General features: G+C 41.3%; 1 protein-coding gene across 3 annotated transcripts in view; it reads right to left on the minus strand.

Moving 5' to 3' along the window:
- Window positions 1–11621, minus strand: part of TMTC1 (transmembrane O-mannosyltransferase targeting cadherins 1) — a 254750-nt gene extending 243129 nt beyond the window's left edge. For all 3 annotated transcript variants that reach the window (XM_068560185.1, XM_068560184.1, XM_068560186.1), the window contains exon 1: window positions 11182–11621. In XM_068560185.1, the coding sequence (XP_068416286.1) occupies window positions 11182–11483 (302 nt within the window). In that variant the 5' untranslated portion in view covers window positions 11484–11621. The remainder of the gene's footprint in view (window positions 1–11181) is intronic.
- Window positions 11622–19109: the final 7488 nt, after the last annotated feature.

Raw genomic sequence — 19109 nt, forward strand, 5'->3', positions numbered from 1 at the left:
GATTATGAAAAGACTGAATAGAAGATTTGACTAGAGACAGAAATTCATTAGAATTCTAAATTCACTTCAAGCAACACAAAGAAATGATTATTTGTATCAGTTAAAGTTTGACCAGAGAAGCAGAACTATCAGGAATGACACAGCAGAAGGAATTTGCTGCAGAGATTTGACCTTTCACAGTCACGGGAACTCCTTACATAGCCTATGCAAGGCTGCTGCTGCTACTGTGTCTGTAACAAATGGAACGCCAGCAGGGCAGGCATTCGAGAAGGAAGGATGGACTTGAAGGAGCGGAAAGGAAGGAGGGACTGGAACCCACAAAGATGAACTGGAATACACTTCTGTTTCTTGCAGCCTCCTAGGCTCCGACTTTAACTATGGGAGTGGCTTGCAAACAGGCCAGCAGTCTCCACAGAGCTGCACACACACCTGCACCGTGATTCCAAGCAGCTAAAGGAGACCTGGAGAATTCCGGAGGAGCTGCAGAACTGGCTGCTGTTGCACGCCAGAGCAGGTTACTCAGCAAGCCTGGGGCAACCGGCATGAGCTGCAACACACCAAAACCTACACGCACCTTCTGAGTGGGTACATGGCTGAAACAGAGCAGGACCCTGTGCGGCCTTCCCAGGACAGACCCCACCCCGCCCCGACCCCATGTCCTCCGCCTGCCTTTCGTCTGTACAAAAACTTTAGTCAAAGAAAAAATTTAATCAGAGAAGTGAGAAAATGCAGAAGCAAAGGAAAGCAGTCAAACAAGACTAAATAGTTTCGTCCTTAAGCAAAGTCAAGGACTCTTAGTTCCTCCTCAAGGGCTATAGATAATATCCTGAGCCATATCTTTTGAGCTGCTTTGTAAATACTGAAACCCATATCAGGCGGAAGAAGTGAACTACACGATGACCAGACTGTAGCCATCACATAAGCTGCCACAATCCCAAGAACTGGCCTCAAAGAAATGGCCTCAAAGAAATGGGCACAAACCGACCCTGGAACCGACCCTGTGTTTAAAACAATCAAGATGATGCTGATCAGACCACCACCGCGTGACCAAGTTCAAGACGACTGTCAGAGCTGACTGTGCTGTTCCTGCACACAGCCCCCTCCCTCCGCCTATACATCCCTGAAACACCCCTTTAAGAGCTCTTGCCCGCTGATTGTCAGTGGGGAGTTGGCCTTTGGACATGGGTCCATCTTCTCCCCCAGTTGTCGCCTCCGAAATAAGCAAACTTTCTTTTCCACCAACCTTTCCTCTCAAGTATTGGCTTTCCAACGGTGAGCAGTGGGAATGCACTTTGTGGAACACGGCCACTTTGAGACAGGCTGGGACCCGAGACCCTTTGCCGCAGTGCTGCAATGCTGGCACCTGGACAAACCTCTCCTTGAGCAACAAAATACAAAGAAACTATATGGGACTAAAAATAACTGCTTGCATGCCCAGTTGGGGCAACTTCTGGATAAAACATTCAAAGAGACCAAAAACCCAACTGCCACTTCTGAAGGGCCCTGAGCAAAAGCAGGATACTGCGCAGGCCCCCTGCACCCAACACCACCTAATGGGTGGGCAAACCACCTAAGCCACCCCCTCTGGCCTGACCCCTGGACACACTCCTACCCTCACCCCATGTAAGGAACAAGCTCGCCCCCCTCAGGAAGCGAGAACAGGCAAGGGAAACTGTTGCTTGTTCTCACTGCCCCCTGCTGCAGCAGGGGCCCCAGTAAAGCCCTGCCTGAATTTGTCTGGCCTCAGTTCAATTTCTATTGATTAAGGAGGCCAAGAATCCTGCTCGGTAACAACTTCACTTTCACTTTCCAAACCTCGAAGAAATTTCTCATGTCCAACTCTTGCCCCGTACAACACAGGAAAGGAATTTCTAAGTCGCAGTTCCAGTTAGCTAAATTGATATGATACAAAGTCACTGCATCTTCATAAGCTGCCTTCATTTTCCATTGTGCCCTGCCCTCCAAACTGGTAAAAGGAGACATTCTAATAATCCATTTCCTCACTTCAACTTCTGCCCATTTCTTATGTGAGAAAAACTGTGAATAGTCTCTTTCTACACAAGTAAGTACCTTTATAATAACAAGCATTACAGGGACTTCCCTGGTGGTCCTGTGGCTAAGACTCCACTGCAGGGGGCAAAGGTTTGATCCCTGGTCAGGGAACTAAGATCCCCAGTGCGGATCTTTGGTGCGGCCAAAAAATTATAAAGAAGAAAAAAAAAGCATTACACATCTTTATAAATAAATAAATAAATTTTTTATTGTTTATTCTTTTTTTTTTTTTTTTTTAGGTTCCCTCTATGCCCACTTTCTGGAGAGTTTTTATCAGAAATGGGTGTTGAATTTTGTCAAAAGCTTTTTCTGCATCTATTGAGATGATCATATGGTTTTTATTCTTCAATTTGTTAATATGGTGTATCACATTGATTGGTTTGCGTATATTGAAGAATCCTTGCATCCCTGGGATAAATCCCACTTGATCGTGGTGTATGATCCTTTTAATGTGTTGTTGGATTCTGTTTGCTAGTATTTTGTTGAGGATTTTTGCATCTATATTCATCAGTGATATTGGTCTGTAATTTTCTTTTTTGTAGTGTCTTTGTCTGGTTTTGGTATCAGGGTGATGGTGGCCTCATAGAATGAGTTTGGGAGTGTTCCTTCCTCTGCAATTTTTTGGAAGAGTTTGAGAAGGATGGGTGTTAGCTCTTCTCTAAATGTTTGATAGAATTCACCTGTGAAGCCATCTGGTCCTGGACTTTTGTTTGTTGGAAGATTTTTAATCACAGTTTCAATTTCATTCCTTGTGATTGGTCTGTTCATATTTTCTGTTTCTTCCTGATTCAGTCTTGGAAGGTTATACCTTTCTAAGAATTTGTCCATTTCTTCCAGGTTGTCCATTTTATTGGCATAAAGTTGCTTGTAGTAGTCTCTTAGGATGCTTTGTATTTCTGCGGTGTCTGTTGTAACTTCTCCTTTTTCATTTCTGATTTTATTGATTTGAGTCCTCTCCCTCTTTTTCTTGATGAGTCTGGCTAATGGCTTATCAATTTTGTTTATCTTCTCAAAGAACCAACTTTTAGTTTTATTGATCTTTGCTATTGTTTTCTTTGTTTCTATTTCATTTATTTCTGCTCTGATCTTTATGATTTCTTTCCTTCTGCTAACTTTGGGTTTTGTTTGTTCTTCTTTCTCTAGTTTCTTTAGGTGTAAGGTTAGATTGTTTACTTGAGATTTTTCTTGTTTCTTTAGGTAGGCTTGTATAGCTATAAACTTCCCTCTTAGAACCGCTTTTGCTGCATCCCATAGGTTTTGGGTCGTCGTGTTTTCATTGTCATTTGTCTCTAGGTATTTTTTTATTTCCTCTTTGATTTCTTCAGTGATCTCTTGGTTATTTAGTAACGTATTGTTTAGCCTCCATGTGTTTGTCTTTTTTACGTTTTTTTCCCTGTAATTCATTTCTAATCTCATCGCGTTGTGGTCAGAAAAGATGCTTGATATGATTTCAATTTTCTTAAATTTACTGAGGCTTGATTTGTGACCCAAGATGTGATCTATCCTGGAGAATGTTCCGTGCGCACTTGAGAAGAACGTGTAATCTGCTGTTTTTGGATGGAATGTCCTATATATATCAATTAAATCTATCTGGTCTATTGTGTCATTTAAAGCTTCTGTTTCCTTATTTATTTTCATTTTGGATGATCTGTCCATTGGTGTAAGTGAAGTGTTAAAGTCCCCCACTATTACTGTGTTACTGTCGATTTCCTCTTTTATAGCTGTTAGCAGTTGCCTTATGTATTCAGGTGCTCCTATGTTGGGTGCATATATATTTATAATTGTTATATCTTCTTCTTGGATTGATCCCTGGATCATTATGTAGTGTCCTTCCTTGTCTCTTGTAACATTCTTTATTTTAAAGTCTATTTTATCTGATATGAGTATAGCTACTCCAGCTTTCTTTTGATTTCCATTTGCATGGAATATCTTTTTCCATCCCCTCACTTTCAGTCTGTATGTGTCCCTAGGTCTAAAGTGGGTGTCTTGTAGACAGCATATATATGGGTCTTGTTTTTGTATCCATTCAGCCAGTCTATGTCTTTTGGTTGGGGCATTTAATCCATTCACGTTTAAGGTAATTATCGATATGTATGTTCCTATGACCATTTTCTTAATTGTTTTGCGTTTGTTTTTGTAGGTCCTTTTCTTCTCTTGTGTTTCCCACTTAGAGAAGTTCCTTTAGCATTTGTTGTAGAGCTGGTTTGGTGGTGCTGAATTCTCTTAGCTTTTGCTTGTCTGTAAAGCTTTTGATTTCTCCATCAAATCTAAATGAGATCCTTGCCGGGTAGAGTAATCTTGGTTGTAGGTTCTTCCCTTTCATCACTTTAAGTATATCATGCCACTCCCTTCTGGCTTGCAGAGTTTCTGCTGAGAAATCAGCTGTTAACCTTATGGGAGTTCCCTTGTATGTTATTTGTCGTTTTTCCCTTGCTGCTTTCAATAATTTTTCTTTGTCTTTAATTTTTGCCACTTTGATTACTATGTGTCTCGGCGTGTTTCTCCTTGGGTTTATTCTGTATGGGACTCTCTGCGCTTCCTGGACTTGGGTGGCTATTTCCTTTCCCATGTTAGGGAAGTTTTCGACTATAATCTCTTCAAATATTTTCTCTGGTCCTTTCTCTCTCTCTTCTCCTTCTGGGACCCCTATAATGCGAATGTTGTTGCGTTTAATGTTGTCCCAGAGGTCTCTTAGGCTGTCTTCATTTCTTTTCATTCTTTTTTCTTTAGTCTGTTCCGCAGCAGTGAATTCCACCATTCTGTCTTCCAGGTCACTTATCTGTTCTTCTGCCTCAGTTATTCTGCTATTGATTCCTTCTAGTGTAGTTTTCATTTCAGTTATTGTATTGGTCATCTCTGTTTGTTTGTTCTTTAATTCTTCTAGGTCTTTGTTAATCATTTCTTGCATCTTCTCAATCTTTGCCTCCATTCTTATTCCGAGGTCCTGGATCATCTTCACTATCATTATTCTGAATTCTTTTTCTGGAAGGTTGCCTATCTCCACTTCATTTAGTTGTTTTTCTGGGGTTTTTTCTTGTTCCTTCATCTGGTACATAGCCCTCTGCCTTTTCATCTTCTCTATCTTTCTGTAACTGTGGTTTTTGGTCCACAGGCTGCAGGATTGTAGTTTTTCTTGCTTCTGTTGTCTGCCCTCTGGTGGTTGAGGCTATCTAAGAGGCTTGATGGGAGGCTCTGCTATTGTTTATTCTTAAGGGAATTTCTAGCCGTTAGTATGTGTGACATTCATTCACTAAATCAAAGATAATACTTTTAATTAAAAAATCAGTTTGAGTTTTGCACAAGGAAAAACCCTGTTAAGAAGCTCAAAAGACAACCTATAGAGTAGAAGGAAATATTTACCAACCACATATCTGACAAAGGATTTATATCTAGTATGTATAAAGAAACCTCAAAACTCAACATTTAAATAAAGATCCATTTAGAAAATCGACAAAAAATATGAAGAGAAAGTTTAACAAAGAGGACATACAGAAGGCAAATAGACACATGAAAAAATATTTAACACCATCAGCCATTAGGGAAATGTTAAGTAAAGCCACAACTTCACACCTACCAGAATGGCTACAATAAAAAACAGTGACAATACCAAATCTGGTGAGGAAGCAGAGAAACATACACTGCTGATAGGATGGATGGAAAACAGTTTGTCAGTTTCTTAAAAAACTAAACATGCAACTACCATATGACCCAGCAATTGTACTCCTGAACATTTATCCCAGAGAAACAACTACTTATGTTCACATAAAAACCTGTAAATGAATGTTTGTAGTGGCACTATTTGTAATAGCTAAAACCTGGAAACAACCCAGATGTCCTTTAACAGGTGAATAACTAAACACACTGTGATACATCCATTCAATGGAATATTACTGAGCAAAAAAAAAGGAATGAACTATTGATACATGCAACAATCTGAATAAACTCCAGAGAATTATTCCGAGTGCAAAAAAAATCTCAAAGTTTACACCCTGTATGGTTCTAAATGGAACATTCTTGAAATGACAAAATTGCATAGAGATGGAGTACATATTAATAGTTGTTATCAATTAGGTGTCTATAGCTATGATAGGAAAACATGAAGGCTCTTTGTGATAGAACTGTTCTATATCTTGACTGTGATGGTAGGCTCACGTGATAAAACTGCATAGGCTAAATATACATTCAACAAAAAGAAAAGGAAAAAGAATATATGTAAAACTGATGAAACCTGAATAAAAACTGTGATTGTATCAATGTCAACCCCCTGGTTGTGACTGTGTACTATAGCTATGCAAGATGTTACCACCAGGGAAAATGGATAAAGGATATGAGGGATTTCTATACTATTACTTACAGTTGGATGGGAATGTACAATTATCTCAAAATTCAACGTGTTTTTTAAAAAATGGGTTTGCAAAGCCAGATAAAGACACTACAAGAGAAGAAAAGTATAGGCCAACTTCCCTGATGAACACAGATGCAAAAATCCACAACAAAATACTAGCAAACCAAATTCAACAACACATTAAAAAAATCATACACCATGAACAAGTGGGTTTTATCACTGGGATGCCAAGATGGCTCAACACACGCAAGTCAGTTAATGTGATACACTACATTAACAAGGTGAACAATAAAAATCACATGATCATCGTAAATAGACGCAGAAAAAAACATTTGATTAAATTCAACACACTTTAATGGTAGAAAACTCTCAACAAACTAGGTTTATAGGGAATTTACCTCAACATAATAAAGAACATTTATGAATAGGCCACAGCTAACATCATACTCAACAGTGAAAAACTGAAAACTTTCCTGCTAAGATCAGGAACAAGGCATGAATGCCCACACTTGTCATTTCTATGCAGCATAGAACTGGAAGTCCTAGGTAAAGCAATTAGGCAAGGAAAAGAAATAAAAGACATCTAAATCAGAAAGGAAGAAGTAGAATTATCACTGTTTACAGATGACATGATCTTATATGTAGAAACCCTAAAGATGCCACCAAAAATCTATCAGAGCTAATACACAAATTCAGTAAAGTTGCAGAATACAAAAATCAGCGTACAAACATCAGCCGTATTTCTATACACTAAGAATGAACTATCCAAAATTAAGAAAACAATCTCATTTACTATAGCATCAAAAAGAATAAAATACTTAGGAATAAACTTAACCAAAGAGATGAAAAACGTATACACTTACAACTAGAAATCACTGATGAGAGAAATTAAAGGCACAAATAAATGGAAAGACATCCGATGTTCATGAATGGGAAGACTTAATATTGTTAAAATGTCCATATCACCCAAAGCCATCTACAGATTCAATGTAATCCCTATCAAAATCCCAAGGCATTTTTTACAGAAAAAGAAAAAAATCATAAATTTCATACTGACCACAAAAGAACCTGAATAGATCAAGAAGAACAAAGCTAAAGGTACCACACTTCCTGACTGCAAAATATATTCCAATGTTACAGTAATTAAAACAGTACAGTACTGGCATAAAAACAGACATATAGACCAATGGAAAAGAATAGAGAAATTAACCCACATATATATGGTCAAATGATCTTTAACAAGGGTTCCAAGAATACACAATGGGGAAAGTACAATCTCTTCAATAAATGGTATTGGGAAAACTGGTTATCCACATGCAAAAGAACGAAATTAGACCCTTATCTTACAACGTACACAAAAATCAACCCAAAAATGTATCAAAAATTTAAATGTAAGACCTGAAACTCCTAGAAGAAAAACATAGGGGAAAAACTTCATGATGTTAGGCTTGGCAGTGGTTTCTTAGATACGATAACAAAAGTACAAACAATAAAAGCAAAATTAGACAAGTGGGACTACATCAAACCAAAAAGCCTTTGCACAGCAAAGGAAACAAATCAACAGAGTGAAAAGGCAACATACAGAAGAGGAGAAAATATGTGCAAACCAAACATCTGATATGTTGTTAATATCTAAAATACATAAGGAATTCCTACAACTTAAAGCAGAAGAAATTAAATAACCTGATTTTAAAATGGACAAAGAACTTGAATAGACATTTTTCCAAAGAAGACATACAAATGGCCAATAGGTACTTGGAAAGATGCTTACATCACTAATCATCAAAATCTAATCATGCAAATCATGCACTAATCATGCAAATCAAAACCACAATGAGTTATCACCTCACTCTTGTTAGGTTGGCTTTTATGAAAAAAAAAAGGTAAGCATTGGCAAGGATGTGAAGAATTTGGAACCCTGGTACACTATTGGCTAGAAAGTAAAATGGTGCAGCCACTATGGAAAACAGGATAGAGGTTTCTCAAAAAATTAAAAATACAATTACCATATGATTCAGCAATCCTACTTCTGGGTATATATCCAGAAGAATTGAAATCGGGATCTTGAAGAGATATATGCACTCCCGTGTTCACTGCATTATTCACAATAACCAAGATATAAAAACAACCTGTCTATCGTCAGATGAATGGATAAAGAAAAGTGATATATATACATGATGTAATATTATTCAGCCTTAAAAAGGAGGAAATCCTGCAATGTGCAACAACATGGAAGAACTTGGAGAGCATTATGCTACGTGAAATAAGCCAGTCACAGAAGTCCACTTATGTGAGGTAGCTAAAGTAGTCAAACACATAGAAATAGATAGTAAAATGGTGGTTGCCAAGGGCAGGGTGAGAGGAGAGGGGCACCAAGAGTTACTGTTCAACATGTATATAGCTTCAATTATACTGGAGGAATAAGTGCTAGAGAGCTGCTGTACAACATTATATCTGACAATACTGTACTGTGCACTTAAAAATTTAAGATGGTAGATCTCATGTTAGGTGTTCTTACAACAAAATTAATCATTAATTAATTGCATGGTTTTCAATTCTCAAAATTTTTGCTCAAACAGGCTTAAGATACAGTTAAGATAGTTTGAGTATATTTCAAAGGCCACTTTGTGTTTTCACCGATTGCCTAAAATAAAAATCATTAAAGTCATGATCTACGTAAGGTTCCTAGGCCAATGCTTGGTTCACACTGAATAGTTAATAAATGTGATTTTCTCTCTTTCCTTGCAACAATCTTCAGAGTTGTGTGGGCCTAACATCATTAATGTCGTTCCTTATACATGCCCAGCCTCACGCTATTGCACTGGAAGATGCAGTTTCACCTCAGGTGACTGTGATGAGAAAGCCTCCACGTCTTATTCAAATCAATGCCTGTGAGTACAGAAAGATTAGTTAAATTTCTCTTTCTGAAGAGGCACTATTACTTTCCAGTTAGTGCACTCTAGACTTGTAACTCAATCTTCTCAAAAAAAAAAGGTATATCTTACACAGCCAGTAAGACACACTCTACAAAGAGCAATGCATCTTAGCAACCAGGCTGCTTTTTATAACCAGTGAGCATCACAAATGAAGAGCTGCCCCCTGCCCCCTCAATTCTCCTTCTCCTTTGCCCCTGTTCTGCACAATGCCTGCTTTCCTCTTCATCAGTGGCCTTGCCTCACTGTCTACTCCTTTCCTCCCCTTCTCTCTCTTCTGTCCCTGCCACCTCCTGCACGAATTAAAAAAAATTTTTTTTTACAAAGTCAAGAAGTGAAGACACTCTTCCCCACCCTCCACCAAGTGGGCACAGGCATTTGACCCTGATCTTTGTGCACGGAAAAAGCTCAGAGGAGGGACCTAGATGGTCTCCGTGGCTGTTATAAGCCCAGCACACCTCATGCTGTGAGCTACCACACCTTAAACTAACCAACAAACCTCTCTGTAATAAATGAAAAAGCAGGTCAATTTAGAAGTTACACATATATCGTGCCATCTAAGAATGTGCCATTTTAAAAAACATTTAGGGAAGAAAAGGACTGAGCAACTTAGTAGCTGAGATTATCTTTCAGCTGAAAAACAAAACCGCTTTCCAAAAGGATAAATGTTTATAAAATACTCTCTTCAAAGTCAAATGTGTTATTTCCTCACCCGCCTTAAAACATTCAACTTTCAGTTGAAGAATTAAGTACAATCGCTCTGGTTTCCTTCTCTAACTCATCAGCCACCTGTCAAGAGACCTCGGCCTCCCGGCCTGGGCAGGCTTTTCAAGCTGTTTACCCTGTCTCGAATGACCAGTACCACAAAGACGGGTTCATATTACACCCGCTGGAAAATGCTTAAAACGCTGATGTTACTGAACCAATATTATTTCAACAGTTCTGTCCGGCACATTATAAGCTTAAATGCTGAGCCAAATTGTAAGGAGCTGAGTCAAGCTCATGACGCGCGAGTCAGCACTTCCCTGGCATCAGCCGTTCTCCCCTTCCACCTGAAGCTAGCCCTCTTTTAAATTCAAGAAAATACTCCAGCCCGCAAAACCCTGGCGTTCTCCCGATTCCCTCTGCACCTTATTCACACTTGAAATGCTGAATCATGACTCCGAGATTGTAAAAGAAAAACTACTTCAACTGGGACGCCTGGACCCCGAGAGGATCCCACGCTTTTCTGCCTTCCTTTGCTGTGCACCTTTTAAAGTCGAAATCTGGAGCCCTTCCCGCAGATCGGCGAGGCTCCAGGAGCAGCCAAGTCTGCAGGTCGGGAGAGCGCCTCTGCCCGCCGTGCTGCTGCTCCCCAAACCCACGCAAGCCCTGGCAGCTCACGACTCCCAAGGAGCTGACACACTCCCCGTCTGCACAGCTCACCAGCTGCCGCCAAGAAACCCCCAACTTCGAAGCTTCACCACCACAGCCAACTGCCCGGAGCTCGTCGGCCCGCGCTGGTCTCACTTGGCCACCGTACCACGGGGGTGAGATGGGCGGAGGCGGGTGGGCTCCACCAGCCCCCTCCCAGCCCTGGCCCCAGAGACCAGCCCGCCCAGAGCGCAGACTCTAGAGAAACTCAATCCCAAGTCCCAGCCCGCGCCTCCTGAACCGCCCCGGGAGCCCCAAGCAGCCGGGCCGAGGATCACGGAGCAGAGGGGCGTGGGCAGCCTGGAGAGGAGGGAGGCGTGGAGGGGAAGGGGCGGCGAGAAAAGAAACGGCCCCCAAGCCAGTCCCGCAACTTCTCCCAGCCCGGGTTGGGGGTGAGGAGAAACGGTGGCGGCCGCGAGCAAGGGGTGAGGGACTCACTTGAAGGTGAGGACGCAGAGCGGCCGGTAGGACTTGTGGCTGGTGTTCTCGGCCATGCCCTTGCCCCAGAAGTCGTTGGAGAAGATGCCCCAGCGCAGCGGGGCGCCGGGCCGCACGTCGGGGTTGTTGACGATCGCCCACACGTCGTCGTGCACGAACTCGCCCTGCAGGGAGCGGCCGTAGCACAGGCAGCTCGCCCCGGCCAGCAGCGCCGCGGCCCCGGGCGCCGAGAGTCCGCAGCCCCGCCGCCTGGAGGGCGCGCGGTCCCCGCCGCCGCCTCGGGCAGAGCTTGTCACTACCATCGCGCCGCTGCCGCTGCCCTGGCCTCTCCCGGGCGTCTGGCATCGTCCCCAGCCGGGGGCCGGGCGGCGCGCGGCGGCTGCCCGGAGGTGGGCTCGGGCATAGTCGGCGGCAGCTGGACCGGCCGCTAGCGCCCCGCGCTCCGCCGCCGCCTGTGCCGCCGAGTTGGCCCAGCTGCAAATAAACAGCAGTCCCCCCGCCTCCCCTGGCCATCGCCACCTCCTCCGCCCCACTGCGCATGCCCCGCTCGCAATCGCCTCCACCCCCCCCAATCCCGGGACCGGCGCCGCTTTCCCCACCATGCCCCGCACCCTCCGCCCGCGCCCCGGCTGGTCGCGCGCTCAGCCCGCGGGCGCCCCGGCCCCGGGCGGCGAAAGTCAGCGCGCAGGTGGAGCGGGGTCGCGGCGCGGGGCTACCCGGAGCGGCGGGGAAGTGGCATCCGGGGTCCTGTCCGCTGTGCCCGAGATGCTCTCCTCCTCCCAGCATGTACCCCAACAGGGTACGGGGAGGGCCTCCTGGTGGGCACCTCCAGGCCCCGGGCCAGGACGGGCTTAGCAGGTGCTCAGCCTGAACCCCCCCCGCACCGCCCTCCGGGAGGGAGCAGTGGCTGCCGCCGCCCGGGACGTCCCCGGCTTTTCAGCACCCCGGACAACAGCAGGGGCGGCCCGCGGGCCACGCTCTCCCGTCCCGCTTCGCGCTCGCGTCCCGTCGTCCCCTCCGCGGTCTCCTTCCCGGGCTTTCGGTCCCCACCGCCCCGCGACCAGAGGTTGCAGCCTCCGGGGATGGAAACCGCAGGGAAATGGAGCTTCTGAAACATCTTTCTGAAAACCGAGCGTGGGTCTCCCTGGCGGGGGCTTCCTGCCCGCCCTGCCCCGGTTTGTTCTGAGGAGCCATCGGCTGTTTTCCTTTACCGCCCATTGCTCTGCTCGCCCTTATAAAGTCTCAGGTTCTATTTTTGGTTTGGGTTTGGGCTCCGAATTGGCTTCTGAAACACTCCTCCTCGTTTTGTTTTTTTACTACGGTTCTTAAAACAATCTGGGAGATGCCAAGCAAATTACTTTTTCTTCCCATCTAAGTGGGTCACTTGGGTCTGATTATTTCCTACGCTGTGAGCGTGTTCGAACTCTTACTGCTAAGTCAATACGATTTAAAACAAAAACCAAACTGCTTTAAGGCCTCTGGCTTTGGCTACCCATCTTCCCGTTTTTCCGAACAGTTGTTTTCTTTTTTAAAAAATACTAATTATAATATGTAAATAAGCTAAGTATACCGTTAAGATGAGGATCAGTAGAATTTGTCCAGGTTTGAAAAATCTGTTAACTCTTTGAGGCCCTTGTAAATTTCTATTGCTGTGTGTTATTGAAGTTACCTGGAAAATGATGCATCCAGATAGAGAAACTTAAAATATATACAAAATTCGCCATATTACTATCATCCTTCCAAAATCCTTAAGAGTTTCGATGATCTAAAAAAAAAAAGTAGAAAAAAAGGCAGAAATTGCTCTTATACTGACTGAATGTTTGTGTGACTCTTTAGGACACCAATTTATTTCTTAAAATATTTAAGATATATCCGAGCAGTTGAAAACTCAGTGAATTAAGACGAATATATTCCAAGTCAGGATGTTTTTATCCATTTCACTTTGTTTTTTAGTGACTTGGAAATTAGTGACTGAGAAATGTATTCATCCTTGCATCAAAACTTTTTAACCCTGGGTAGCTTTCGTATCCAGACCCTACACACACCTAAGTCAACCATCTCCCCACAGAACACACTACAGCCTTTCTTCTTCACCTGCCCATTAACTTAATAAAAATATACGAAAGTATATGTTGTGCTACAATATGCTAAGTACTGGGCTGGATGACCAAAGCTGCTCAAATTGTGTATGTGTGTAAGTGTGTGTGTGTAAGATTAATACCATAAAAGTCTAACAACCTTCTGAGTTAACAGCTGACTAAGACAGTGAATTTGTCCTTGCTGAAATGATAGTAGGTGTAATAAGCCAATGTATCAGTCCTTACCTACAATTAATAGAGGCTTTCTTGAGACAATATCTTACTCCCAAAGAGTACCTCTAATTGTAGATTTTTAAAGAGGGCAGGCCTTTTCTCCGTTAAATCACCCTTGTAGGAGGCACAGCTTGCCCACCCCGTTCTTTTCTGAGTTGTTAACTTTTTTAGAAGAAAACACTTATCAGAATTCTCCATGATAATAGAGAGAAATGAAGAAGGACAAAGCCGGACTCCAAAAAGACAATAAAAGGGAGAAAAGATGAAGGAAACCTCTAAGTGGGATTCCAGGTTTCTGAGCACAGAGAGTTTCATCAAGATTTGCTGTAGATTGACTGGCATCTCCATTCTATTTAGTTCGGATGATGAATTTGGGATGAATGTACTTTAAAATAATGAGATACCTCAAGTCCTCTCAAGGATAAAGTAATAAGTAAATACTTTTTAAAAGTAAACAGTTCCTACCATATGACCCAGCAATCCCACTACTGGGCATATACCCTGAGAAAACCATAACTCAAAAAGAGTCATGTACCACAGTGTTCATTGCAGCTCTATTTACAATAGCCAGGACATGGAAACAACCTAAGTGTCCATCGACAGATGAATGGATAAAGAAGATGTGACACATATATACAATGGAATATTGTATATAAAAACAGCCATAAAAACAAACGAAATTGAGTTATTTGTAGTGAGGTGGATGGACCTAGAGTCTGTCATACAGAGTGAAGTAAGTCAGAACGAGAAAACAAATACTAACAAATACTATATATGTATGCTAACATATATATATGGAATCTAAAAAGAAAAATGGTTCTGATGAACCTAGGGGCAGGACAGGAATAAAGACGCAGGTGTAGAGAATGGACTTGAGGACATGGGAAGTGGGGGGAAGGCTAAGCTGGGGCAAAGTGAGAGTGTAGCATTGACATATATACATTACCAAATGTAAAATAGATAGCTAGTGGGAAGCAGCTGCCTAGCACAGGGAGATCAGCTTGGTGCTTTGTGACCAGCTAGAGGGGTGGAATAGGGAGGGTGGGAGGGAGACGCAAGGGGGAGGGGATATGGGGATATATGTATACCTATAGCTGATTCACGTAGTTATAAAGCAGAAACTAACACAGCATTGTAATGCAATTATACTCCAGTAAAGATGTTAAAAAAATAATAAAAAAATAAAAGTAAACAGTTCCTTTGCAGCCCCATCATTTCCTGATCCAATACGGTTCTGTGTTACAGAAAAATAGTGTAAAAGTATTGATGTCAGAGAGAGAAGGTCTACACTGATATGCCACCTCATCATCCCTCTGCTTAAGGTGTAAAGCACTCACCTTGCCTAACAAAGAGGCCCAAAAGCAAATAAAGTTAATTCTTGTTACTTTGTCTCTGATTATTTTTAAAGGATTTATAATTAGAACAATACTACCTTCTAAGACACCTTTTGTCCCCTCAGAGCAATTTAAAACATAAATTATTATGAAGGGCTTCTCTGAGGCTCATACAAGTTAACGTGGACCATAACTCTGAAAGAAATTAGGACACAACTAAAAATAAATCAAGGGCAAGTAGATAATTTAATAAAACAAATTTCAAATTACTGCCCACTGCAGTTTCAGCCCAATACACCCTGTTCAGGTACCGGGATATAAAGAAACTGTTGACTAAAGTAAAAACTCACAATGTGAGAGCTGTGGGTTTTAGTTTTATTTGGGGACTTGCTGAGGACTATAGCCTCTCAGATAGTTCTGAGGAATTGCTCGGAAGAGCTGGTGGGGAGGTCTGCATACATGTGATTTTGGCAAAGAAGTATGTGCTGAAGTGAGTCAGACAGAGAAAGGCAAATATCATATCATATTGCTTATATGTGGAATCTAAAGAAATGGTACAAATGAACCTATTTACAAAACAGAGGTTGAGATGTAGAAAACAAACTTGTGGTTACCAGGGAGGAAAGGGGGGCGTGGAGGGATAAACTGGGATATTGGGATTGACGTATACACACTACTATATGTAGAATACTTAACTAATAAGAACATACTGAACAGCACAGGGAACTCTATTCAATACTCTGTAATGACCTATATGGGAATTGAATCTAAAAAAGAGCGGATATATGTGTACGTTTAACTGACTCACTTTGCTGTACAGCAGAAGCTAACAAAGCATTGTAAATCAGTACTATATTTCAATAAAATTAGAAAAAAATAAAAATTAAAAGGAATCAATTAAAAAAAAAAAGGAGTACGTGCAATCAAGCACAGATCTTTGTAGAAGGTTACTGCTAGTCACAGAAACAGATATCTCAGTTAAAGTTTTTAGTGCTTTTCCAAGTATGGAGAGAGGCAAGAATCTTGGTTCACTGAATGTTCTCCTGAAAATATCTAACTTTCTGAGGGCTTGTTCTGCCAGTTTTCCCAGAACACAGAATGCCTCATCCTGAGCTTCACCCTGAATTCCTCTCAAGGTGAACTGTAGGTCAGAGACTATAGTGGCTAATGACTTGATTTTTCTGTAGAACTGGGTGGTGGGCAACATTCTTTAGTTGGCAGGACAAATGCAATGTTACAAGACAGAAATTCAGGAAAAGTGCTAATAACATAATTTACATCAAAAAATAAATTCTTTGTCTAATTATTTAACTATTACCTGTTCTTAAAGAAAATACAGAAAAATAGGGGGGAAAAAAAGGAAATTGAAATATACCTACCACTCCACCCCTTGGGCCATGGCAAGACAGGCAACATGCATTCTAAGAAGCTGACCCAGCACCTGGCAGGGCAAATATTGGAGTCTGGGGTGCCACGTGATCTGAGCAATGGCTGCGCCCAGACCTGGGCCCTGACTGGTGGCAGCAGCGGTGGCAGCAGCCTCAGGGGAGAGGAGGGGCTGGCTCCTAGTGAGGGTAAACCGGCTTTCCCTTTCATCCCCAGAACTCGTCTCTGTGGCATGTGCACAGAATTAAAACGAAAGAATATAAAACATTACCTGTGATCTTGCAATTTCTGGCTCTCAGGCAATAAATTTTGTCAACAAATTACTACAAGACAAAAGCATACACAGGTACATTGCAATAAAGCACATGAAGTACTTACTAGACTTCAGAGTCTAGAATCCCTAGTTTTGAAAACTGCCACAACATTGCAAAGCATGTATCCACGGTCTTAGAAATGGATATTAAAATGTAAGATTATTGTACACAACAGAAAAACAATATTTTCATATGAATGAAATTTTAATTGCATACATTTTTATTTTACATTTTAATTATATACAAATCAAAAAGTCACCTTTAGTTTCTTGTACAACTTCCACAATTTACAGGAAATGTCAGAGGAAACACTAAAATGCCATTGTATAAATTTACATTTAAAATTAAATTCAGACTTACAATAAACTGATTTGCATGAAGAGTTAATTTTTTTAGAAAAATTATTCTATCAGAATCATCAGCTCTAGAAATACTATATTTTGAAATAATTTATCAGAAATTTATCCCAATGTTGTCACAGCCTATAAAATATTCTTAACAGCTCTAGTAATAGTTGGATCAACAGAAAGATGCTTCTCAAAATTAAAGAGTATCCAAAAAAGTCTTGATTCACAGCATTTGCTGAATTTCACAGTGTAAATATTCTAACCACAGTCGATTTCATGCTACCATCACTGAATACAGAGATGGGAAGAGATGCATGACATTCTATAGAATTTTCACCATACAGATACAGTAGATGTAGATGGGATCAAGAGTATATTAATAGTAAAATAATAAGAAAATGGTGAGTTTTGAACATTTATTATCTTTGTGTTTAATTTATATAAGTTTATAAAACTAAACTTTTTATAATGGCTGTGTTTAACAACTAGCTTACAAAATTCCTAAATATTTAACAATCAGTTTTTGTGAACTAGTATGAACTGACTCTGGCACACTTTCAGATGAAATAAGATTGGCCACTATTGGTATTATTATTTTAAATTTCAGTGATAAGTACGGGCAAGGGCAGGGAGGTCATTTATACTTGTGTAGTGAGGAATTAACCTTACCTAAAGAGAGGTCTGGCCTTTACCCTAGGCTACTAGGAGATAATTTTTAGGACCCTGGAATATCCTGCCTGACAGGAGGATCTTTGCTGGGGGCTTTGGGCACCAGACAGCCAAACAATGCAGTTTATGATGGGAGCTTGGGTCACGCAGTATCAGTTCAGACCTCGAAGATATTAGCCTGACCTCTGGGAGGGGCTGATGCCTATAGGTCAGCCATACAGGCAGTATGTGATGATCCCCAATAAAAACTCTGGGTACCAAAGGCTTGAGTGAGCTTCCCTGGTTGGCAGTCGACGTGCATATTGTCACACATTAATGCCAGGAGTGTGACGTGTCCTGGCTTCATGGAGAGAAGACAACAGGAGCTCCATTTGGTGTTTCTCCTGGACTCTGTCCTGTTCGCTTCTTTCTTTGCTTATATCCATCTGCATCCTTTCCCTGTAATAATCCAGAACTGTTGAGTATAACAGTTTTCAGTGAGTTCTATGAATCTTTCTCACAAACTATTGAAATTGGGGGTGGTTTTGGGAACCCCCCAAACTTGCAATTGGTATCAGAAGTGAGGGCATTTCTGTGAAGACTGGCCCAAATGCCCCTTAATACTATTTTTCTACTTTAAAATTTTTTCTTTAATGCAAAATTTTTTCCTTTAAAAATCGTAATAGCTGTCAGCCAAGAAGAATGGAAGAAAGAATAGGCACCCCCAAAGCTGTAATGTTAAACTCTCTTTTTTCCGCCCACTTAAAATCTTTAAAGGCTATAAGAATAAATCAAAACAAAACAAAAAGAAGGAAGGAAGGAAAGAAGGGAGGGAGATGAATGAATAAAGAAAACCATAAAAACCTAGATCCACTGCATAAATGCTGCTGGGGGATTAAATTCAGGAACTCACGTGTGATTGTCAGTTTGTAGGGGTTGAGGCTCAAAATTAACGACTATTTTCAAAAAAGGAGAACAAATAACGTGAAGAATCCGAATGTTGCCTGGTCTATATGAAATATTTATTAGCCATCAATATTAAGTGTTTTATGTTCTATGTAGTACAGTAACATTTTGTTTTAATGTGTTTAATGTGTAACATTTATTTATATTTTATTAAATTGTAGAATTATTTTGCTAGGAAATTCCCCATCTCACAGATGGTGCTGAGGTCCACTCCCCGCCCCTCTCTTTAGAGGGCCTGGGCACAGCCAAAATTAATAATTTCAGGGCACAAGGGACTTGATAAAATACCTGCAAAAGGCAATGACTCTGCTTGCATCCTATATTATTAAAGAAGTTGGAGAACCTACCAAGCCAATTTTTTTTTTTTTTTTTTTTTTGTCAAGAAGTAAAGATTTTGTCTGTAGATAAACAATTTCCCTTGAGAAATAACAACCTCCCATCTTTCCTCACTGTGCTGCTAAGTCTTATTTCTTGGCCTATTTTTCCACATGTGAATTTATCAAGAGAGATATGAATGAATCTTTTCAGGCCCCACCGCAGCTTACAGAAAAAATGAAAACTGTCCTTTGGATTTTATTGTTGGCCTTGTTTCTATGAATGAGATAACCAGAGGTTGTTGTG

The sequence above is a fragment of the Eschrichtius robustus genome, chromosome 13 (genome assembly GCF_028021215.1).
Source record: "Eschrichtius robustus isolate mEscRob2 chromosome 13, mEscRob2.pri, whole genome shotgun sequence".
Lineage (NCBI taxonomy): Eukaryota > Metazoa > Chordata > Mammalia > Artiodactyla > Eschrichtiidae > Eschrichtius > Eschrichtius robustus.